We start from the raw sequence: 24069 nt of genomic DNA, 5'->3' as shown, positions 1-24069 counted from the left end.
CCTCAGCTTGCAAATCCCAAGCTGCAAGGGGGATCGTCTGTGCAACCACGGCAGGCATGGAAGAGGAAACCCCTCCTCCACAGATGCCCTATTTGTTCGCTGCTTTAGCATCCTGCGTGGGGGGGAGGCTCGCCCGTCCTCCTCCCTGACCCCCCAGCTGAGGAGCCACTATAGCTCTCCCCAGCTTTAACCCCTACGTTTTGGGTTGGTATTTTACCTGGCAAACGGCCGCATCCCTCCTCAGAACAAAACCACCAGAGCTTTATTCTGACACAAGAGAATTAGCACGCGAAGAAGCGTGCGCCGAGCGGCTGCCCGCGGCTGCTGACAAAAAGGTTGCAGGCTGGAGGCTTCGGCACCGAGAAAGGTAGATGCGGTGCTCATTTCTTGTGCGAAAGAGGGGTTGGAGCCTCGGACCCGGATGATTTGCAGCAGAGTTGATTTGAAGCGAACCCAGGAAACCGAGAAAACGCACATCCACGCACAGGCACCACGCACACAGATGTATCCTTAATTCCCCTGCATTCTTCCTTCTCGCCTTTACCATTATATCCCAGGTATTTAAGTACGAATTAAATCTCCCACACACTAACCTGTCCTCTCTTTAACCTTCCAGTGCAGGCGGGAGGCCTCCAGTGCCAGTAGCCTGTTACACCGGAGGACAAAATAACCCCTAATCTTCATTTATGATATCATTCGTTTATTTCTGTGTGTTATGACTGCCAGAGATCACGGGGTGGGAAAAAAAAGGCGGAAGTAGGAGAACCTTGGATTAAAAGTCACTCCCCACCCAGCCAGTATCAGGAAAAAAATAAAGAAGTTATGATAATCCCACCAAAAATGCAAGGAATGATTTTGAAATCAAAGGTTTTTCAGTATGCAGGTCATCTTCCGCAGACCTGTATTGGCTTGCCAACTGCTCACATTCAATACATGGCAGGATAAAAAGTGCCTGGGAAGATACCGCACACCGTGAGAGGGCTTCAGACGTTTGCACAGGTAAATCACGCCCAGTCACCTCAACAGTTTAACCTGATTATGGTCCGGGGAGGTTCAAAAATGCCTTGAAATGGTAAGACTGAGACAGAAAACAGGGGGATAACCCTCCCATCTTGACAGGCAGACACTGGGAATGGTGACAGAGCGCAGAAGACAGGGACTCCCCTCGCACCGCCAGCTCCCCCCTGCTCCCGGCACACCTCGGCATACATTGCATAACCAAAATAAGCCCAACCATCCTGCCTGATACGATAATGAATTCTGTCACGGCTTTTACACCGAAGAGAAGCGTAATCCCTAAAGGACAGGGAGCCCGGAAAACACAGAAAGCAAGCAGGCGCTTTGCAAGTGAGATTTCAACTGCCCAGATTGTTTTTTTTTTCCCCCACCAAAATAATTACAAGAATGAGATTTTACAGTGATACTGCCACAAACCAGTATAATTCTGCTGAATATGGCTGTAATGTTTACCCGGTGGCCTCGCTGCAGCATACTTTGCTTCCTTTGCCATGCAATACTGATCTGCAGCAATTTCAAAAAGACCTTTGAGCTTGGAGTGCACCCACAGTGACTGTGGGCTGCCCGGCTGCAGCTTCGACAGGGTAGGACAGCACACCAGCACGTAGTGCCTAGTCTGCCCTGCCACAGGGTAAGAAATGTGGTGGAAAATAAATAGAGAGACCAGCTGTGAGGTGGTAGGAACTTGCTTGCTCCCCAAACCTACCACGCTGGGGCCCACTGCCGCCGGAGCGGCTGTCGGGGCAGCCCAGCTGCAGTGAGGGTGCAGGGAGGAAGGGGAAGCGCAGAGCAGTGGCTCACTGGAGCTCCCCAATAAAACCTCCGTGGAGCCCCTGCACAAGGTGGTGTCACCGGAGAGCTTCAACTCCTTCCCGTTTTACTGCAACCTGAACAGTTTCAGGCTGTTTGGGATATGCAGGAATCCAACTGAAAACACCTTGAACCTCCCAAGTTTGATGTGGGAAGGAAGGGGCTGGCTTTGGTTGCGGCAGTTTAAGATTCCTGGACCCTGCAATGAGAGCTGGCAGCTTGCAAACACAGGGAAAAGACCTAGTTGCCAAGGATTCACATTTAAAAGAATGAGAAGGTGCATTTGGCCTTACTAGCTTCCCTGTATTTTCATGCTCGCATTAAAGGTCACAGTCATTTGAACCCACTCCTGCTACATCCACAAAAAATGTGCCTTTCTCTACAACGCTGAAAACACGGACCAGATCCACCAAGTAAGAAAACACATCACAGTGTGCCCACAGCCAGAGCTGCTGAGAAATGGCATACCCCTTCCACAGCTTAGCGGCAGCGGGAAGAGCTGCAGGATGCCTAGAGTTACAGAAATGCAACGTTTGTTACTGTAGAGACCGGTCTGCAGACCCAAAACTGCCAGACACAGCCCCTGATGAAGCTGGTAGCTTTAACGAAGGCTCAAGCACCATCCAAACGCTTTGCACAACCCCAGGCAGTGCAGACACCCTCCCGTGACACGTGGGTGCTCCTCCAGTCTGCCAACAGGCACTACGCAAACAGCAGCGCAGAAGGCAAACGCTTCCCTGCTGGGCTGGGAAGCAAAGCATGGAGGTGGTGGATGGGCCAGGGAAGGACACCGAGGATCGTGGCTGTGCACAACATAGGTACTTAGCAATTCTTGCCAGTTAATGCATGGCCAGGGAGTGCTGCTCCAGAGCGTGCCAGGGATGTAAATCCCACTCCACGGGCTTTTGGCTGTCTACCACCCGCGTGCAACCTGTGCACTCCTTCTCCTACTGTTTCAGGCCTTCACTTGGGTGCATGTGCAAGCATGCAGTGGTTTCTTCTGGCAGAGTACTGCTACGAGGTTGGCGATGAAAGAACAAAAGCAAGAGATTTTCTGTGCCCATTTTTACAGTCAGCGCAACGCTACCTTTCTGCCTGTTAGTATGTTGTATTCCCCTTCTATCTACAGAGACTTCAGCACAAGAATCTCCCCTGGTCAGAGTATCTTCTGAGATGAACAGAAAGTCATTTGTTCTCCTTTCCAGGCATGCTAATGTCTTGATGGTTACTTTATCCCATGGAATTAACATTTTGAGACTTTTCCAGGTTTGCACCAAGCCATCCTCCGGCTGCAATGCATGTGGCAGAGCTTTTGTCACCCCACAAGCCAAGCACAGGCATATATTGAAAATGTTAAGTCCTGCAAGTGCAGCCATATGGCAAATCTGAGCTTGTCACCATGAACTAAGAGAATCACTTCAAGGACTAAATGGAGAGCTCACCTAATTTGCCCATCTGTCCCAGGACATTGATTGGTTTAAAAACATGAAATAAGCTATGAGGAGGAATGCTCTGTATCGATACATTGGCTCGAGACTGGTTTGGTTTCATGTTGGTATCACACAGCCATACACTGCACTACAGAAAAGATTAAAATGTTACTCGGGTTGCAGGGTCAGCCATGATGACATTAGAAACCACAGAACTGAAAGTGGCTATAAATCTCAATTAGACTCCTTTGTGGAGACAGGTTATTTTATACTCTTTAACCACAGGATCATAAAGTGCTTGTCTACTAGAAAGATTCAGCGCCCAGAATGGAGCATTGGCTTCAAACACACAGCTATTCAACGTCCATTTTCTCCTCCTACTCAGTGCCTGGCTCTGTAGTTTACTTACTGCCCAAGTCTTGGCCTGCCATGAAGACATCATGAGATTTGGTCCTTGCCCCTGTGATGGACAGCTGCTGGGGGCCAGGGAAGCGGTGCAGTGGGCTGTGGTGCACCCACAAGTGCAGCAGCTGGTTATGTGTTTAACAGAAAGTGCTGAAGTCGTAACACTTGTCAAAAGCACCTAAAAACTCAAAAAATTTTCACTTCAGTTTACTTGCTGCAGCTACTGATCTGAAAAGCCAGGAGCAAAACCACCTCCTCATTTCATGGAGGTGCTGTGAAAATAAATTCCTACAAGTAGTTTTTTCAGGAGCACGACAAGATTGCCTCCCCATCATTGTCAAAATTAATCATTTCCCTCCAGGCAGAATTCTCCTACCTCAATTGCCTCAAACCCTCCAAGGCCCTCTGGCAGTCCCGCCCTGAAGCATCTCCTCCATCCCTTTTATCTTCCCCAAGAACTGAAGCAGTGCCCAATAAAAAGGGCTTTGTCCAGGTATGCGGCCACAGCAGCAGTTGTGCAGCGCTGCAGTCTCTCTTCCGCTGGGCAGCAGTGGGTGTACGGCCCCTGTACCATGCCCTACAGACTCCAACCTCCCTGGAGCAAAACCATCCTATCCATTGAATGAAACTGGTGATGGCAGATGTTTGAGATCGTGTGAGGATGTCTGGATTGTGATGGCTTCACGCAACAGGGTCAACACGAATTCTGCCACCCTCTACTTTCATGTGCTCTTTCAACACAGCTTAAATACAATTTTTTTTTTTAAAGTTTTCACAAAAGCAAACTGAAGAGGAAGGAGACAGTCTATCATCATGGGACAGCACAACCCATGCTCGCAGGTCATCTTGCCTCTAGCCCAAGGCCCTTTGCTCTGCTCCGCTCCCCCATGAAGAGGCCCAACTTGTGGCACATCTGTGATGGGTAGAACTGCTGCCTCCTCCCTATCACCTGAGCTTAAGAGAGGCTACCCAAAAGCACAGGAGGAGCCTCCTCTTGAGTGCCCCAAAGCACACCTGTGGGTGAGGTGGAAGTTTCAGTCAAATGAAGTCTAATTCCTTCAAAATTCAAATCTCAGCAGCAAGCCACCACCATAGCAGCGATCTCGAAAGGGAGTCTCAAGGTTGTGAAGAGAGCAAAATAAACTCTTAGGACCATATTCAGATTCTATTGTGAGTGTCTAGCCTGGTATTATTTATCGCTGAGCAGCCAAGAAGAGCTGAGCTGTAAGCCAAGTCCAAGCAAGACAGATTAGATGAGGGAGGAGATGTGCTACACCCATGCTGCAAAATGCTGCAATACGCTGAACCTCTTTTAGCATTAAGTCCAAGAGGACCAGTCGGGCCAACTGGGCTCCCTGATAACCTTGGACCACTGAGGGAGCCGCTTAAAACCACATTTTGTCAGGTCCTTCCAGTCATTACCCTGGTCCTGAGCACAAAGTTGGTGGAAATCACAAGTAGAAGCTGGCATGTTCCAGAGCTTTTGAGATTAAGAACACAGGAACAATCATAAAGCATCACATCAACTCACCAGTAGCTGCAATATCCACTTAGATATCCAGTATTGGGAGTTATGTTGATGCTCTAGGCAAACCCGCATTAATGTAGCTCAAAGCACCACCATACACTTATCTGAAGGTAAAGATTTAACACATCCCCGGTAGACAAACAAGTGCTCTGTTGTCACAAACTACTTGAATAAGCCCGCCAGATCTCTCTCTAAATATCCCATCAGTTCTTTAGCGTATTTTCCTAAGTATGACTAGAAATGTGCCATGTTTACCTGAGTTTTAAAATAGTACATTTTAATCTGCATTTAAAAATTGTCAAACCTTAACACACAGCAGAACACAAATGATCAGAAAAGTGTTTTTAAAGGTGCATGTTACCCTACGATAAGAACAGAAGAAGTACTGTTATAGAAGTGAAGCTTCCTTTCCTCCACCAGATCAAATAAAAAGACACCTTGAGACAAAACATTGCAAGACTATCTGCAAAGTGTTAGATCTTAAGAAGGCAGCTTCTGCTTAATCATTCATGGCTCACGTGTCACCATTAAGTCAGATCTCATTCCTCATTAACATCCAGCACACTTAGCACTACACTGTCACAGCACAACCACCTGCCTTATCTGTCCCAAATGTCAACTAAGCAAGAGAGGTTCTGAGGGCCCAGAGAGGGGGGGTTACAGGCAAAACAAAACCTTGGGAGAGAAGTTTAGACCAATACTAATTTGGTGTTAGCCTTATTATTTCTGGATTACTAATAAACTCGGGCAGGCGGTGAGACCAGCCCAGCATCCTCCTCCCAAGCTGTGGTAGAAACTCAGAGATAATGGTGAAATGGGATCGTCTCAGCAAGGCTAATACTAAAATGATCATGATGTTCTTAACTCTGTCAAGTATAATAAAGATGTTTAATCCTTTAAGAAGAGGTCATCACCTAGACTATGCAGGGTTTTGCTTTAATTTCAACTGATAATATTTTTCATTTCACCATCATGCAGAAGATCCTGAATTTAAAAAATAAACTTGTGGCATGGTCTTCCAGTTGTTTTTAGGAAACAGACTGAGTAAAGAAACAGCACTAATATTAAATGAAATTTCATACACTTTTGAATGTAAAAAAGGAACATTATCATTATATAGAACTGTCTGTCTACAGAGATAGGCCAGGAATCTATTCCCAAATTCCGTGCATTCAGATATAGGGTGAAATAGAGGTTTGTCTTAAAACAGGAGGCTCTCCTAAAGAGCCCAAATGAACTCTTACCATACTGCTGTAAAATTAGGTTGCAATTCAACACAGGCAACAGACAAATCACTTTGACTCTCCTTTTACATAGCTCCCATGATTAAAATTACATTTTATATGAATTCTTACACCATGCCCTCTACCATTAGACAAATTAAGACATTTGGTGTCATAATACAGCGACAAGTCAGAACAAAAAAGCATTAACTTCAGTTCAATTTGACTCTCAATAATAAATTTCAACAGAACTGAAAAGTCATGTCAGTCTGTTTCTGATGGTCAAGGACACTAGCTTCTGACTTTCATCTCATATAAAACATTGAACATAATTTTCTTACCGTGCTCCAATGACATCAAAGAGATGCTGCCAGCGATCATTGATTTTGTTGAGTTTATCATCTATTTCTGCAACTCGGCTCTTGTTGCTAGCCTTGATTAGCTGATCACCCATTTGTTTCAAGTGAAGCTTATTTTCACTAAACAGGTTTATTTCTTCCATGCAATCCTGATAAATATACACAAACATTGCTTTATTCCTGGGCAAAACAAAACAAAACAACAAAACCAAAACCACAACAAAACTGTCTGTTTCTTTCCCCACGTGTGTGATGTGAAGTCAGGTTTGGCTTGCGATGGCTGAGGTTTCTACATTAGTATGTAGAACTCCTTCACTTAAAACAAAACAAAAAAAACCCCTCAATGGAAAAGCACTCTCACAATGAAGCCGCTATGAAAAAATAAGCAGCTTAAGGACTTGCAAGTGCCAGGAGTAAGTAGTCCTAAAAATAGCAGTTTATTCTAATTTTGTCTCTGCGTTCCTGATTTAACATAATTTTTCAATCAAGCTACCTCAAAAGAACCCAAACTCAAGTCTAGGATGGCTTTATTTTGCTGGTATTCTTATCCAGAGGAGATCTGGGATTAGATATCAAGACCTTTAAGCCAGGGGAAGAACACTGCAGCAAAATAATGGTCCTGTTTAAAATCAAGCTAATATGAAAGTATTAGCAAGCACTAACTGCATTGACTACCAAGGAGAAGGGGCAGAATTAGGTTTTATTTTTGGCTGCGGTAGTGTCTTGTTCGCCTGGCATAAGACCTACCCCATCCTTCAATCTTTTCTTTGCCCTCTGACTACCAGCATTGTAGCTGACACAGGTGGAGGTGGTGAGGGCAGTGATGTGCTCCCAGGCCACCACTGATCCCCAGCAGGGAAAACGCTCTGAGCAGTGCTGTATGGGCGTGTGTGCCCAAGAACCCAGACCCCCACCACTGCAACTCCCACACATGTCACACTCCATGCTTAAATGCAGCCAGGTGGCCTTTCTGTTTAGCATTATGCTCCAAGTCTGAACATCAAGATGATGGTAAGAGCTGAGGCTAGAAAAACTCATCTTCTCACAAAAGCCCGTACATGCTGGCTTTATATCACGTATCACTTCCGAGAGGCAAGGAAGAAATGAAGAATGGTGCCCCTAGAACAAGCTACCAGACTGCAACTGAAGAAAAGTGGCGTTACTACTTACCTTCTGCAATTTGTCTATCATGTCTTCAATGCCAACATCTGCAGTCTGCAACACTTTGCTTTCCATTTGTACCAGCCAGGAGCACAGCTCCTTATTCTTTTCATTGAACACAATCCAGGCATTGAGCCTGTCCTCAATCTCCTGCTTACGCAGAGACACCTATGGATAAGCACACATATTAATTCCTGGCAACATCTTTCTCAGGAAGGAAACCAGCAATTATGAGCCTTCTAATTTCTAGTCTGCATTTGATCATATTCCATTTTGCAGAAGCAGTTATCAAATATCGCTAGCTTTCTTTTCCAAGCCAGCAAGCAGATTGTTGTTACATCTTATTTTGGATAGCAGGGCCAAAAGTTGACTAGCAAACACCAGATTCTCTCTCTCAGAAGAATTAAACTGAGTCACAGCTTTATAAATAATGAGTTTATATAACAATTTAAGTATTACTCAGTGAAAAGCTGAAAATGCCAAACAAAGCAGGAATATAAAATATATAATTACTACATCCTGTTTAGTATGGTCTCATATATAACACAAGAGAAATAACACCTAGGTAAGTTCTTATTTTTCTGCAGCTGTAAGAGAAACTTTGCAAATACTGACTCCAATTATTTTATCTCTATAAAAACCTCCCTCTTTTCTTTCCATTTGTTCACCAGTTCATGGAGAACTTCCCCCAAAAAATCACCATCAAGAATCTATCCTTTTTATTGAAAACTATGGATTTCTTTCCTAAAAACTGCATTTGCCAGGATGGATAAACAAATTGTCTAGACAGACAAGTTAAAGTCCGATGATGCCTGAACCAGCAAAGTTAATATCACTGCTCCAGCATCTCAGAAAGAAGCAGGGTCACTCTTCTACTAGCTAACAGTACTTATTTCTAGGCTAGGAGCCTTAAATATAAATTTGTATTCATTTGTCTACTTTGATGGATTCCTGTACTAAGATGAATGGGACAAAGGAAGTGAAAAATGGTACAAGTTCTACTCAAACAAAACAAGACAAAAATCTAACCCCTCACCAAGAAAATGCAAAGACGACTGAGCATAACATTTTGCTTGCCTTGGCTGCGAATGGCTACTCTAAATATCACCCCACGGCAGGAAACATTCCCTCTTAACATCTAACATGCACTTTCCACAGCATATGACTCCTCAAAAATGCCATTACTGATTCTCCTAGACTAATCTCTAACGCTACTTCGTATCTCAGAGTGAAGTTTAAGTGTGCAGTGCAGAAGCAAGACCAGCTCCACATAACAGCAGGATCAAAATAGGAGGCACCAAGTGATCTCCCACTATATTGCTTTTGTCCTTAAATTCTGACTTTTTTTAAGGAGGGGATGGGGAAATGAAAGTGATTTCTAAACCTTTCATGCTGAGCTAAGCAGAGACAAGGCTGAAAGCACCGTCTTGGGTCACAGGGAAACAATCTCCAAAGTTCTCACTGGGAAGAAGTCTCCTGGAGACCCCAGGGACCTCAGAAAGTCTCCCTAAGAGGGCCTCTGCTCTGGGATGCTCCCTCGTACCCTCAGCCTCAGCGGTATGAAGGGTAAATCCCTCATCCTTCCTCTACCACTTGCAGCATCTCCCATGTGTGGAGGCGAGTTAACTTGGTCTGTGGAAGAGACAATGCATGTCAGCAAAACCATTGTGAAATCCTGAACTGATCCCGACTCCATTTTTGCCTACTAAGCATGGGGCAAGGCAGGATTTTAAGATTAGGAAGCACCTTTTAGCTGGCTATGCAATACAGATTGGGGGTAAAACAGGAATGAGTCAAAAAATCCCAGACAAGCTTCTAGGAACATCCGGCCTTGCTTTGAGCACTTTCTCCTCGGAGCAGCTGCCCCAGGATACCAGCTCCAGTTTTGCATCCACTGAAAGGGCTAAACCTCTGACAATACCTGACTCAGAGAGTTTTAGTTATTTGCTGAAGCAGAGTAGATAAATAGGACAGATATTTCAAAGAATGTGACTCCTTCTCTGACACAATTAAAACAGATCTTAAGCTCCTCAGGCTTACTAAAGCACTGATAGCATAGACTCAGGACACCTATGCCAAGATGAGCACTCAAGGAACTGGTTTTGTAACATTCCAAGGCTGAAGGACTGATGAGCTAATTCAGTGACCATATATGAACAAAGGAGGCCCAAAGTTCAACCAGTGGACAAGTGAGGAGGACTATCGGAGACCACCGGAGGACCGCCCCCCCCCCCCCCCCCCCCCGAAGACCACCAAGGAGGACAACCATGCCTGTGGATTGGACATTTGCATATGTTAATGAATTCTCGCAAATCCTGTGAATATGTATGACTTTATAATCTTTGGAAGTTTGCCAAATCATTGGAGCACTCATGGTGGAACGATCCACAGTGCTGCCCAGCGCTGCAATAAAGGATGCCTGCTTAATAGTAATTTTGTTGCTATTGAATTTTATTTCGGGAACTTTCTGAATACTCCGTTTCCTCCTACGGAGACGTTCGGACTTTGAAGAATAGTATCCGTGAATTTTTGTATCACCACAGCATGATGCAGGAGCAATGTGGGCATTCCCAAGGGAGGCTAGAAGAATATCAAGGCTCAGGCATCCAACCTGTACGCTAGTGTTCATTAGGACAGGACACTCGCTGATCTGAATAGTTAAATTTTTGACCTATATGCACCTTGCAAGGGCTGCCATGTAAATGCTAATCCCTTGAGTGCATCTGCTCACTAAGTGTGTTTGCGTCCCTGCCAGTCCAGCACAGGCATCTGGCTGCCCCGCTCCCATGGCCGTGACAGCTGCAGCCGCGTCTCGCTCTTAAAGGCTTTCACCTCCCCGCATTTATACTGCAGATTTTTCTTCACACAATACATCTTGGCGCCCCTAATTTGTTAGCCGACACAAAGCAGTCGTGCTAGCAGCAGAATCCATTTAGTCTGCTTTCCTACCCTCATGTGCAGCGCTGAGCGCCAGCGCAGGCTCTCCGGAGGCTCATGAGGGCTGTGTAAACATTTCCGAACGTCCCTCCGCTGCAGCACTGACGAGATTCCTCCCACTACAGATTTTTGTGCGCCTAACACAAGTCACATCAATGTCACCCCTTCCTTCTCTCCAAGATAGACTGAACTCAACATTGTTCCCTCAGGAAATTAAAATAGAAATTTTGAATAAAATTGAACTTAAATTACTGCAGAAAATTACTACTTGGATAGACTGTAGTGGGGTACATACAAAAGATGGATTAATTTTCAGGGCTGTTCACCACAGTTGAAACAGCAGGTATTAGCAGTTCACCAAAAAAGGAAAAGCGACAACGTTCCCTCATTTATAGGCTTAACTACAGATTTCCATTAGGAAAATGGTTCAGGCATTTTGACTTAAAAATAATGGCCCACATTTCTCAGGAGGGGGGAGGGTGTCTCTGGAATTATTTTCAGAGTTCAGAAACAATAAAAGAGAAAACACTGGTTGTAGGTTAACCGTCCAGTTTAAGGCAAAGACACTAAATTCTTCTTTCTTGTTGCAACACAATAAATAAACCCAAATAACTATTTCATCACACCAAAGTTTGTGAAATAAGCATAGCTGTTCATTACTCTCGCAATATTCCCACCAAGATTGCTTTACCCCTGCCTGAGTAAGGTTTAGACACGAAATACTAACTCGCTTCAATACTTCTTTACAAACTGTAAAATAAAAGCTATTGACTTGTGAGTAAAGAGAGGCAAGAGTTTGGCTTGCTGGCATGTAGAGCCATCCAGAGTAATGTAAGACCCCGAAGTATTTTACTTCTTCCAATCCTGTTAACAGGGCAAAATAAACACACATTCAAACTGCATAATAACCTAATGAATCAAGTTCATGTGACTTTGCTGGGAAACGTTCCCCAGCAATTTTACATGCAGCACTAAATTAAGTGTAATATAGCAACAAGCCACAAAGAATGCAAATGTTTCACGGTATTTTGCTGCTACAGAAAAGACAAGTCAGTTCTTAATGTGTTGAAACCCGAGGAGTCAGTACTTAAACACATTTAAGTTTTCTTTATCAGCTCTCCTGGCATTTTTTTTTAACATCAGATTGCTAAGACCTCCCCCTTCCCTTCCCTGCTTCATGCCCTCAGGCAATTCCTGTGTTTATCCCTCTCCCCGCTCCCCCTCCTTCCCCTCTGGCAGCGCAGAACAAAGCCACCTATTTCAGTCAACAGCTGCATTTGAGCTCTGCGCACTTCAGGCGCTCACTAGTTTGCAAAAATAAACAAATAAATAAATAAATAAAAATTAAAAAAAAAAACCAAACATCTCAGCAGTCTCTGTCCAGGAAACAAAGGGCAAACTTGAGCCCTGGTCAGCTGCACCAGGAGAAGCCCCATCCCCACCCAAGGCTGCAAAAGTGAGCCAGCCCCAGGCGAAGTCCTCTGTCCCGCCAGGCTGCCAACCCGCTCCCCCTTTCCTGCCAGCCCCCAGGAATATCCCGCTGTAAAACCCAGGAGGAGGCGGAAGACTTACTCGCAAGCAGAGCTCTTCCCACTGCCCGTGCAAATGCTCCACTTGCTCCTTGAGCACCATCATGTCCTCGGTGAGGATGCAGTGAGCCAGCTCCACCTTCATGGCCCGCAGCTCCTTCATGTTGTGGGCCCAGTCTGCCAGCGACTGCTCCAGCTCCTGCATGGAAACGCACCCAGCACACGCCTTGGCACTAAGCTCCTCTGGTTTCCAAACCTGCTCGTTAATCCCCTGCCCGGCCTGTGGGGGAGGAGAGGAGGGGAACGTGCGGCGCTGGTGCAGCGCTCGCCGGCTGGACCGGAGGGGGTCCCCGGGTGATGGGCTCAGGGCCGGCCACGGAGCCCCCCGGAGCCCGGGGCAGAGCTGCTGCTGCCGAGCGGCCGCGGAGCGGCCTCCGCTGCCTCCAAAAGAGCCCAAACGCTGCCCGACCCCCGCAGCTCCCCATGCTCCAGGGCAGCCTTCGGGGTTTCGCATCCAGGAAGGAACGTGCCCGCTTCTTTGGGTTTTCTTTTTATTTTGGCCAAGTTCCACCTGCATTTTTTCCAATTTCAGGTTATTTATTTAAACGCTAAAAAAATAAAACTGTTAAAACTATTCCCCTTCTCTAACGAGTGATTTCACAGGCGCTTCATCAGACTTGTCAGAAATGCGGTACTTTTACACTGCTCATTCACAGAAACATGCTCTCTCTTCTGCGTTGTTCCCCCGACTCCCTTTTCCCTTTATAACAAGGTTATGCATTTGCCTTATCAGTGTTAAAATTGTCACCGAAAAAGCAGAGACACCACTGCATGCAGCTGGGAAACATGATATTCTACTCTACCCGCGAGGTACTAGGTCCCATTTTGCGAGGTGGTTGCTGGGAAGCATCACTGGCTCCGCTAACAAAAAAGCTCTTACAGAGGATCCAATTTGTCTCATTTTAAAGGGAAAAAAAATTGTGTTTGTATCAGAAGTGTGCTGGTTCCAAGCCCTGGGAGCATCTTCACAAGTCTTTTGATCCAGTCACTTATCTAAATCATAAAAAGAAAATCTGATCTGCTTCAATGCTGGAGGAAAAAACCCAAACAAACTTGAGACTAAAATTTACCTGAGCTCACAACAAATTAATCCCTACAGATGCGCGCACATGCATTTATATACCTTAACAAGGGTCGAATCCCTGCATTAATGGAGCTAACGATGGAATTTCATGGGACTTTGCTAGCCTCGTGTAAAGTCCAGGCCCGAGAGGAAAACAGCTTTATTCCACAGAAGAGTGAAATGCAGGGAGAGGAAAGGAGGTCCTTTCTCCCTCATGCCATTTTGGTCCTTTATTTTATTATACTGTGACACCCAAGAGCAGCAACTGCACTGGCACTGTCTGACCCTGATGCCTCTGCAGCTGAATTTCTCTTACTGAAATAAGAGGCAGGAGCTGTGTGCTGCCATCTCACAAATAAATTCAGGGCTACAGCAAGACTGCTGCCATGGGAAAGGCAGCCTCACAAAGAAGATTTCAGATAGCTGATAATGAGTTCAAAGCCTTGGCTTGGTAATGAGCTTATTTGTTTCCACTACATAGGTCAACAATTCACTTCATAAAAGAATGATGAAAGACTGACCAGTCCAGACAAAATGTCTCCAATCCCTTGGAAATGCTTTCCTTGCCATTTAATTTTCATGGTGCACTATGGGCTGCAAGGGCTTTTGCCACTCCCTTACTCTTAATTTTCCTTCTCTTTAATTATTCTCAGTTCCCACAGGTGTGTATGGTGTTTTGCAGACTTACAAGGTGTCTTGCCTGAGGAGCTCCCTGTCCAAAATGGATTGGAAAACAAAAAGGCGTATTCAGCCATTAGAATAGCAGCCAACTGAGCTGAGACCAGGGAGTTTCTTCCCTTTTGTTTGAGGAACTGCTTATTTTATAAATTCAGACTGTAGAAAGGGAGCAGAAGCAGGAAAAAAAGGCCAAACACTACTGATCTTGTAATCTTCTTGTTCAGCTGGACTTTGCAGATTGGCAGCAATCAGGATGGTATAGAGGAGAGAAAATCAGTGTCACTGAAGAGCAGGTAAGAGGGAAAACTGATTTTACAGGGATCAGGTGTTGTGCAAAGACTACATCTATTTAAATACAATATGGCTATTCAATACCTTAATGTGTTCTCTGGCTTTGTAGAGCTCTTCATGTTCAACTGGAAGTGGATCTTTTACTTTCTCCTTTAGCTCTCGCAGCCTGCTTTCCAATTCCTTGATTTGCTTTTCACAGCAGTCCCAACTCTGTTCAAGGAGACCGAAGGAAGTTATAAAAGGTGAAGATACTTTATCATGACAAATTGAACCATATGGGTGTGTTACAAAATAGCCTCTTCAACCCGCTGAAGTAAATAATCATGAGCTCTGGTTATCTAAATTTTCTTTTTGATATATAGTACCACCCAAAAGAATTTGGTGCATGGATTTACAGAACTTGAACCCTCTCTTTTATTTAAGGTTTGCCTTACAGAGCATTTCTGCTCATTTTGTTTTGTCCAACCCGAGAAGCTTTAAGCATAATTTTTGGGCTGAGGATTGTATTGATGACAGTATTCAATTTCAAGACATACCTATGAAAGCAAATTTATTGCTCTAAGGAAATAAATATGACCTACCCGTCTGTTCAGAGGTGCAACAAGTCATGCTAACTCCCTCTGAACTAAATTTTAGCTCAGGCTTCTCACCCCAAAGCAGGAGAGAGCTCCAAGCCATGGGGAGCATGAGAACAATCAGAGTGGGAACATCCATTGTAGCAACGAATGTCAACTCTATTTTCCTTCCAAGAATCAGTGGACCACAGTTTTAGCTTCCCACATGCCCTGATGGCACATGACAGGCACTTCCCTCAGAGCCCCTCGGCAGCGAGCAGCAGCTCAGCATTTGCCTCGTTGCTAGAGCTCAGCCCTGGGGTACAGTGGGGCAGGGAAGCTCTCGAGACCCAACGCCAGAGAAGCAAGTGCTGCTCCTCTCTGGGGAGGGCATCATCTACCTGTAGGGTGCTGCTAAGCTGCATCTTCTTCTTCTCCAGCTGGACCTGGGTGTCCCCCCAACTCTGCTGTAACTGGCTGAGCTCCTCCTGGAGAACAGCGGTGGTCTCGGGATCAGAGACAGTGCGCAACTTCTCCCCAACATCGATGATTACAGAGTACATGGCTTGCCACCTCTGAAGAACCACTGCCTTACTCTTTAAGAGGAAAAAAAAAAAATTAAGTTTCTAAGCTGTCCTTAGGAATCTTTAGAAGTGTGCTCCTGGCATTTCACTTGGGAAGAAGTGAAGACTCACAAAGAGAAGTTACAAGGCATTAGTTTGTTCACATTCATGAAAGAGTAATGAATAGCTCTTCTCCTATCTGCTTTTTTAATATCAGAAAAATCAGGTTCTTTCTGATCTTCTGATCTATAAAACTGTATAATCACTTTTCACAGACTGAATCTACAGAGTGAAAGTGCAGCAGTTACAAAAGGATGGAAATTCAGTTGTATGAGTTATTCAGAATAAAAAAACAGTTTAAGTTCTGTTAGCACCTCTAGCATCAACATCTAAGACAAATTTTTCAGTGATAACAGCTCTGTTAATCATGACATACTCCAAGTGAAGTGAGCTATCAATAATGATTTGCATACAACACAAATTGGTCTATAACACAAGCAGATATGATCATTGTTTCTTTCTGTAAAACAACAGCAGGAGGGAATGGGCAATTTGGAGTAGGAAGAAGACGACTTTCTGGCTTTTCTCACTAAGGAAAAGCATGAGCACTAACTTGTAAAATCTACTGAATATCATCTTTACACAGCAGGTGAAAATGAAGATGAAATAAATAGGGTAAGCGCCAAATGGAATACTGGTAATGTGTTAATCCACCAACATTAGGTGTGTGGGAACACAATAAATCTTGGACCATGCAAATAGCATTCAATAATGTATTTTTGAAAGTTTTTAGATTTCCTTAAGCAACCATCAGGTTCACTGCTTGTTTTTACTTTCTTAGAAAACAAAGAGGTCCTTAAGTAAATGGAAAACCAAGATACCCAAAATTAACAAAGGAAAATATTTTTTTTCCACTGCATGTGAAACACAGAACTCGTTGCCCTGAAGATGTGCTGTCCAGGTCTGTGCATCCTGGAGGGGTGGCTCCAAGCACGGATCCCCTTGCAAGTGGTTTCTCCTCTGCTCCCGGCACCTCCTGCCCACCCCTGCACACACAGGACCCGCGTGGCCTGCCTTGCTGCACGTGGGCCTGCTTCCTTCAGGTGAACTGCAAGGTCTGCATTCAGCAGCCATGTCAATAAGGTGCATACAGACCTAGAGGGTACCTGCTGACCGGGGTTCCTGCCTAATCGCCCTGGCACCCTGCACTTCCACATTCACATCAGTAATATTTTTAAAGCATGCAAGGCTACTAAATGACAATGTTGACCAGGAAGCTTCCTGTTATAATGAGCCTTCCACAATGTCGCTGTTTTCTCACCTGCGCTCAGCTTTATGAAAAAGTGTCAGCAATTGTTTTTCCCCAAAAAGTATGTGATTTTAAAGCTTTTTACCTTACTGGACAGAAGTTGTTTCAGTCTGCAAAAACCACAGATTTTAGATTTATGAGAAATATATACAGTACCTTGAAATCATGAATTAGATTTCTAAGCTGGTAAAGGCTATAGCAGTCCTGGCTCTTCACAGCTATGAGGAAGCCGTTTGTATCAGCAAGAAATCTGCTGAGACTCCGCAGGGAACTCCTGAAGAGCTGCCACTGGCTCACGAGTCCATCGATATCTTTCTTCCTCTGCTGAACCATCCGGATAACATTCTGCCACTGCTCTTTCAGCAATGTGAGCTTGGAAATAAACTCTGTTCTGAAGATGACAAGTGTTGAGCATTAATATATTTTGACCACAAGGCTGCATTTTACAATAATTGTGATGGATTTCCATTTGCAATATTGTATTCCAATTACAATACCCAACTGTGCAAAAAGCTCTATGCAGCCCTACGCTCAGCCCTGCTCTCTGTATTCCGTCTTCTAAGCAATCCAAAAAAACTTTTACATGATACAAGAACGGATAATGCAAGTCATTCTTGCTATTGTGGTATAGCAACATATATAGTACAGCAATCATGGAAACATTATGCACTAAACACTTCTCTGAAGAAAGTCAATGCAAGTGAGACAAGATCTCTGACTATGCTGCAAAACTGCTCTGTGCTTTTACCAGGCTGTAAGCAGGAGCTCACCCATCACTGTATTCTACAGCAGTGGGACTGAACTGCAAAGTGAAAAGGCTCTGTCTTGTTATTGAACCCATTCAAGCAGTTTTTTTGCTTCTCCTAGAATATGGCTAGATGATCCAGCAGATCTAGCTGGAGCAGTTAAAACAACCCCCATCTCTCAATTCTGCTCCCCTGCAGGAGGCCATGGCCCCCACATTAGCTCACCTGTGTTTGTGGGGCTAGCTTCAACACAAAAATCCAGTAGCATTGCTTAGTTTAGCTCTACCTTCCCTGGCATTTTTAAGTCAAGCTATGGACTTCATACTGAAGTGGCTGAGGGGAGCACACACACTGTCCTGCCGACTCTCTGGGAGCAGCAAGGTCTGGGAGAGTGGGGTAATATCTTCACAGCAGAAATGCCTGAGGCAGTTGAACCTTTGCTCACAAATATTACTTGCTGCTTTTCTATGTTGATTAAGAGAAAAGTGTAAGATCATTCTGACAAAAACCAGGTTTAGCTACCATATGTTTTGGATTGCATGGCCAATGACTCAATGCCCTGTCATGTGTGCCAGGGGCAACATGGATAGTCTCACACCTCTGCACTTCAAAAAGTAGAGAGGCCTAGGAAGAGAGAAAGGATCCTTCATATGCAGCATCCTCATTACCCTCTTTGGGAAGGTAGCTTCTTGAGCACAGTTACAGTTTCAACAACTTCAGGGTAGCAGTAGACAAGGAAGCCTCCTGTCCAGGAGCAATTATTTTTGTTAGGCAGAACATCCAGTTACTATACAAAATGCAGTCTGGCCAGGGCGCCTGTGTTTTCTTATTGCACATCCTCACACTTCTGCAAAATGTGCCAGGGTTATTTAAAGGGTGAACCCAGTCAAGAATTTGGGTTTATGTCTTCATGACAGCAACGATTCAATACAAACTCCAAGGAAGAGAGCACATTCACTGAATTACCAAGATCTTAGGAAGAAAAACAAATAGATTACCTTTTCTCTGCTTCTCCGGATTCCAAGAAGAGTAGAACTTTTGCTATGATAGAATTAAATGTCTGCTGATCTATTGAAATCTCAGTTTGCAGCATCTGAAAATACCATGAGAACAACAGTTTCAACTATTCACTGAACAACTTCTGCTATGAAAGCTGGTTCTGCTCCTCTAGAGTGACAGCAATATTTTAGTTTTAAATGCTGAAAGCTCTTATTATTTTCAACTGCTAGTGTCAAATGCATCCTTCTGTGACCTGGTGACCCGCCTGGTGGATGAAGGAAAGGCTGTGGATGTCATCTACCTGGACTTCAGCAAAGCCTTTGACACTGTCTCCCATAGCATTCTCCTTAGGAAGCTGGCAGCTCATGGCTTGGACGGGCATACTCTTTGCTGGGTAAAAAACTGGTTGGGTGGCCGAGCCCAGAGAGTTGCGGTGAATGGAGTTAAGTCCAGTTGGCGACCGGTCACGAGCGGTGTTCCCCAGGGCTCCGTTTTGGGGCCAGCCTTGTTTAATATCTTTATCAATGATCTGGATGAGGGGATTGAGTGTGCCGTCAGTAAGTTTGCAGACGACACCAAACTGGGTGGGAGTGTCGATCTGCTGGAGGGTAGGATGGCCCTGCAGAGGGACCTGGACAGGCTGGACCGATGGGCTGTGGCCAACTGTATGAGGTTCAACAAGGCCAAGTGCTGGGTCCTGCACTTCGGTCACAACAACCCCATGCAGTGCTACAGGCTTGGGGAAGAGTGGCTGGAAAGCTGCCTGGCTGAAAAGGACCTGGGGGTGTTGGTTGACAGCCAGCTGAACATGAGCCAGCAGTGTGCCCAGGTGGCCAAGAAGGCCAACAGCATCCTGGCTTGTATCAGGAATAGTGTGGCCAGCAGGAGCAGGGAGGTGATCGTCCCGCTGTACTCGGCACTGGTGAGGCCACACCTGGAATACTGTGTCCAGTTTTGGGCCCCTCAATACAAGAAGGACATTGAGGTGCTGCAGCATGTCCAGAGAAGGGCAACAAAGCTCGTGAAGGGTCTGGAGCACAGGGCTTATGAGGAGCAGCTGAGGGAACTGGGGTTGTTTAGCCTGGAGAAGAGGAGGCTGAGGGGAGACCTTACTGCTCTCTACAACTACCTGAAAGGAGGTTGTAGTGAGGTGGGTGTTGGCCTCTTCTCCCAAGTAGCTAGCGGTAGGACAAGAGGAAATGGGCTCAAGCTGCATCAGGGGAGGTTTAGATTGGATATTGGAAAAATTTCTTCATGGAAAGTGTAGTCAAGCATTGGAACAAGCTGCCCAGAGAGGTGGTGGAGTCACCATCCATGGAAGTGTTCAAAAAATGTGTAGATGTGGCACTTTGGGACTTGGTTTAGTAGGCACGGTGGTGTTGGGTTGATGGTGGGATGATGATATTAGAAATCCTTTCCAATCTTAATGATTCCTAGATTTTACTTTCATTATAAATAATCCAGCCACCAAGCCAGGAAACTTGAACTTGCTACTCTACCCTTAATTGGTTTAGTGGTGGACTTGGTAATGTTAGGTTAATGGTTGGACTGGATGATCTTAAAGGTCTTTTCCAACCTAAACGATTCTGTGATCCTATGATTGTAAAAGATTTCACAGTTTTTGGATACCAGGGGGAATTTGCACATATGTGATAGCAGAACCCACCAGGAGCTGCATGTTACAGGTAATCTGAAGTCTAAAGTTTGCTGGACTCATGAATGAGAAATGCAATCTAGACAGAAATCCACAGAAAAAGTATAAAAAAGCTACATATAAGGGTGAATTTACTCTTTATCACAATGAGCAGAAGTTTATTCTATAAAGAATTTCATCGCAATGAATGAATTGAAGAGGACTAGAGTAAAAGAGAGAAAATAACTTTCTGTGGACCCTAATGAATATCACTAACATGCACATTTAACACCCCATGGAATTAGCAGCAGTGCTTTGGGCAGTGTGAAGCTGTGGTCCACTGCGGCAGCACAAAGCTCATCCAAACAGTTCATGCCGTTTAGCATTTACTACATGATTTTTATTCTGTATTTTGTTTTTTTTCCATCCTCCTACCACTAGGACAAAGTCTATAGATAGACACTTTGCTCAGAATTGCATCCACATGCTACTGATAGCACGCAATGTACCTTCTCCTCTGAATGGATACTGTTATACATGTGTGAAGCACTATCTCTCTGTAACAAATAGCAAGTGTTTGGAAAAATGCCAGTGAAACAGATTTCCACCAAATCTAACAACTGGTGAAAATGGAAATAAGCTGTGAAAACATTTAATTTTAAATGCAGTTCTTCCAGAAACTGGGAAGTTTCCTGCCAGATTGCCAGCAAACTGCCTAGCTAGTTGCCACAGGCCACAGGCTTCAGTGCTGCAGGACAGGCAGACAAGCGAGGAACCTCAGGGTTGGAGAAATCTAGGACTTCCATGATGCAACACTTAAGGACGTGCTCCTAAAGGTCTGATCCCTGCAAAAAGGCACCCATCCATTTTGGAAAAGGATTTTCACATTTCAGATTTTTCCTCTGAATAAGTACAAGGCAACATTTCAAGAGTGAAATGTTCTGTAAAAGTCTGCCCAGATCCAATTTCAAAAGGCATAGTATTTTCTAGTGATTTCCCCCCACCTTCACCATTCAAGAAGATGCTTCCATTTTTAGGGTTAGCTTTACCTCATATACTCTCTGTTGCTCCTGCAGTTCTTCAAACCGTCCTGGAATATTTGTTTTTAAGGCCTCTTTCATTTTTTCTAGAAATTTCATCCAGTTTTCACATTTCTGAAAGAATTTCTTTTCATCATTTTGAGTTCCCTCAAGCACACTGTAAAACAAAAGAAATCTTCAGAAACTATTGTGTTGCTGGTTGTATGTTTGCATACAGTCTAACACGGTGGTTAGTAATACTAACATAGTAGGGCTTTACTTGGCACTTTGCTACATTCTTCACCTATGAACATCCAGATTTTTGCTTCAAGTGACTTGGAATACAAATAGCCACCGAATAATCTGGAGTAAGTTGCAAGGGGAAGAATTCAACTTTGAAAGCCCCTAAGAAAGCTGAGAACAGACTGCAAGAGTTCCCATGCTTTAATTTGGTTTTGATTTTTCTCACAGAAAAGGAAATGGTTAGTAGTGATTTTTTGTTTACATTTCGGACCTGCAGCGTTCCAGAGCAGCTGCTGTTTTCTGACTCCACTGCCGAGTCAGGCTCTGCATTTTCTTCAGGGTGAAGTCACTGAGTGGCACCTTAATGCTTGCTTCATTCAAACTCTCTATGTTTGGAGAAAGTGCAGCAAGCTCCAGTGTGTGATTCTGGAAGTAAAAAAATAAATTGATTGCAAAAAATACTGCCCGTCTTTCATTTCAAAGAAATAGTGAAGCCTCTTCTGTAGGAAGCATCTGAACGTTACGCATCCAAAATGCTAATCCAAAAAACTGCAACATTTCTGTGTTAACTTCAAAGAATATAAGAAACAAAAAAGTCACAATTCCCTTACACAGAGCTCACTTTTCCAACAGTACTGAACAGATACTCAAGAGCCGGTACTTGCAGATTTACTTTGTACCCTACACATTGAGGGCAACAGGGTAGCTCCAGAGCAAAGCTGGGGAAAAAGATCTCCCATCAGCCCCAAATCTATGTGATTTTCCTCCCCCCCATGCAGGCATTTGGCCTGCAGTGCATATCTAGGATTTTTATGAACTTAAATCATTGCTTTTTGTGTTTTGGATGAGATTATAGTTACTCTGATGGAAGTGCTATAACTACAATACTTAGGACATAAAGAGTTTCTTGAAGTAGGCAAGAGCTGGTATCCTACGGACACTTAAACCCTGAGTATGTATTTTTTTGTACTTGGGAACCCAAACATACCATGAGCAATTCTGAGTTGTCTGTTTCCCCCTCTAGACAGAGGTTATCGAAGGCATCTGTGCAATTCTTGACATGACCCTCCAGCATTTCAAGGCAGTTCTTGAAATCCTCCAGTTGTAAAAGATTGAACTAGGGTGAATATTGCATATTTACATTAATTATGATTTAATATACATATTCAGTATACAAAAAGGAGCAATAAGCGGTATCGTCAAGAAAACAAACAGATGTTAAATCCAAATTCCAATGTATTTCTAACTCACTAACTGAACTTTTTCAGTTTTTGCACTGGATAAGGGGAAAACTTAAGCCAAAGCAGAGAGCCAGAAACTGAATCTCTAAATCCTGAGAGATTCATATATATATATGGAGGGAATAAGGGCATCTGCAATACCTTTTTGTAGCTTTGGGCTGTTTGATTTATTGTGAAATTGGAAAGCCAAAACTTAATCAGGGAAGAAACTTGTGAAAATGAGCTTCCTTTGAGCTACACACAGGGCCTGCTCCCATGTGCCTACAGCCAAGGCTGTGCACATTACATGAGCTCTGTGGAGAGAAATAACTAGGGCTGGAATTCAACTGTTTTCTTCACTAGGCTGGTTTCTTTGTGTCAGGGAGAAGAGCACTGGGGAAGCTTTTTCTTTCTTGCAAGAATTAAGCTCCACATCTCTAAAAACACTGAAACAGCAACATTTTTATAAGGAATGAATGGCAAAAATTGGTGTGGGGAGAGAGACAGTTCTGTGGTAATCTACAGGGTTACACCAGAGAAAATGACTACCCAGAAATTAAATTTTTCATGGAGCGAGAAGTTCACAGGGAATATGAGAAATCTGTTATCTTCACAAAGAGATCTGGCTTCCAGCCATTGAACTGTGCTGGTAGACAAGAGTCATGAATAGAGCTGGCTGAAAATTTCTTGATGAATTTGGATTTACTTTAGAACAGAACAATTCATTGAAACCAGACTTTTTCACAGGACCAGACTAGTTTTACATCAGTAAACGTACAGCAGTACATTTGCTTGGATGTTTTCTCAGGAATACCTATGTGGAGGGGAATTCAATCCCACAGCATTCCTGTGAGCAGAGCGTCATATGGGGAAACCTGGATCCAGGTCCCTCCTCACTCTGCCTGAACAGGGATGGGAATCTGGTCTTCAAAATTACATGAAATGACCACAGTTTTCTGTTTGGTTTTAGGTACATTGTGTGCACTCTTACCAAAGCAAACTGAAGCACTTAGGTTTTTTCCAAGGCAGAGCTGAGCAAGTTTACAACTTACTTCGAAGTTCATAGAATAAAAATACATTTCCTAACCTTTAATCATCTGAGGGTCCCATACTGCTTGACTCTAATAGGTCCACTTACAAAGGCTTGTTAGAGCAAGACAAGCAGGTAAGAAGGGTGAAACCCTTCCTTCATCTGTCCCTCTGGCTTCATGTATTACTTCTTTACCTAGTTGATCATACTGTCAGGTTTTATTTTATTGAAATTTCATTTCAATTCAAGAACTACAGGGCTC

General features: G+C 44.2%; 1 protein-coding gene across 1 annotated transcript in view; it reads right to left on the bottom strand.

Annotated features, from left to right (window-relative positions):
• The window catches only part of SYNE2 (spectrin repeat containing nuclear envelope protein 2), a 186120-nt gene that overhangs the window by 24629 nt on the left and 137422 nt on the right, over positions 1 to 24069 (bottom strand). Inside the window, exons 91-100 of the mRNA XM_075712036.1 lie at positions 22546 to 22674; positions 21829 to 21983; positions 21345 to 21492; positions 18662 to 18756; positions 17074 to 17308; positions 15447 to 15641; positions 14576 to 14701; positions 12443 to 12598; positions 7943 to 8101; positions 6755 to 6921 (exon numbers count right to left, since the gene is read on the bottom strand). Of these exons, the coding sequence (XP_075568151.1) occupies positions 6755 to 6921; positions 7943 to 8101; positions 12443 to 12598; positions 14576 to 14701; positions 15447 to 15641; positions 17074 to 17308; positions 18662 to 18756; positions 21345 to 21492; positions 21829 to 21983; positions 22546 to 22674 (1565 nt within the window). The remainder of the gene's footprint in view (positions 1 to 6754; positions 6922 to 7942; positions 8102 to 12442; positions 12599 to 14575; positions 14702 to 15446; positions 15642 to 17073; positions 17309 to 18661; positions 18757 to 21344; positions 21493 to 21828; positions 21984 to 22545; positions 22675 to 24069) is intronic.

Source organism: Pelecanus crispus, chromosome 6, assembly GCF_030463565.1.
Source record: "Pelecanus crispus isolate bPelCri1 chromosome 6, bPelCri1.pri, whole genome shotgun sequence".
Taxonomy (NCBI): Eukaryota; Metazoa; Chordata; class Aves; order Pelecaniformes; family Pelecanidae; genus Pelecanus; species Pelecanus crispus.
This window is presented reverse-complemented; position numbering and strand designations above follow the sequence as displayed.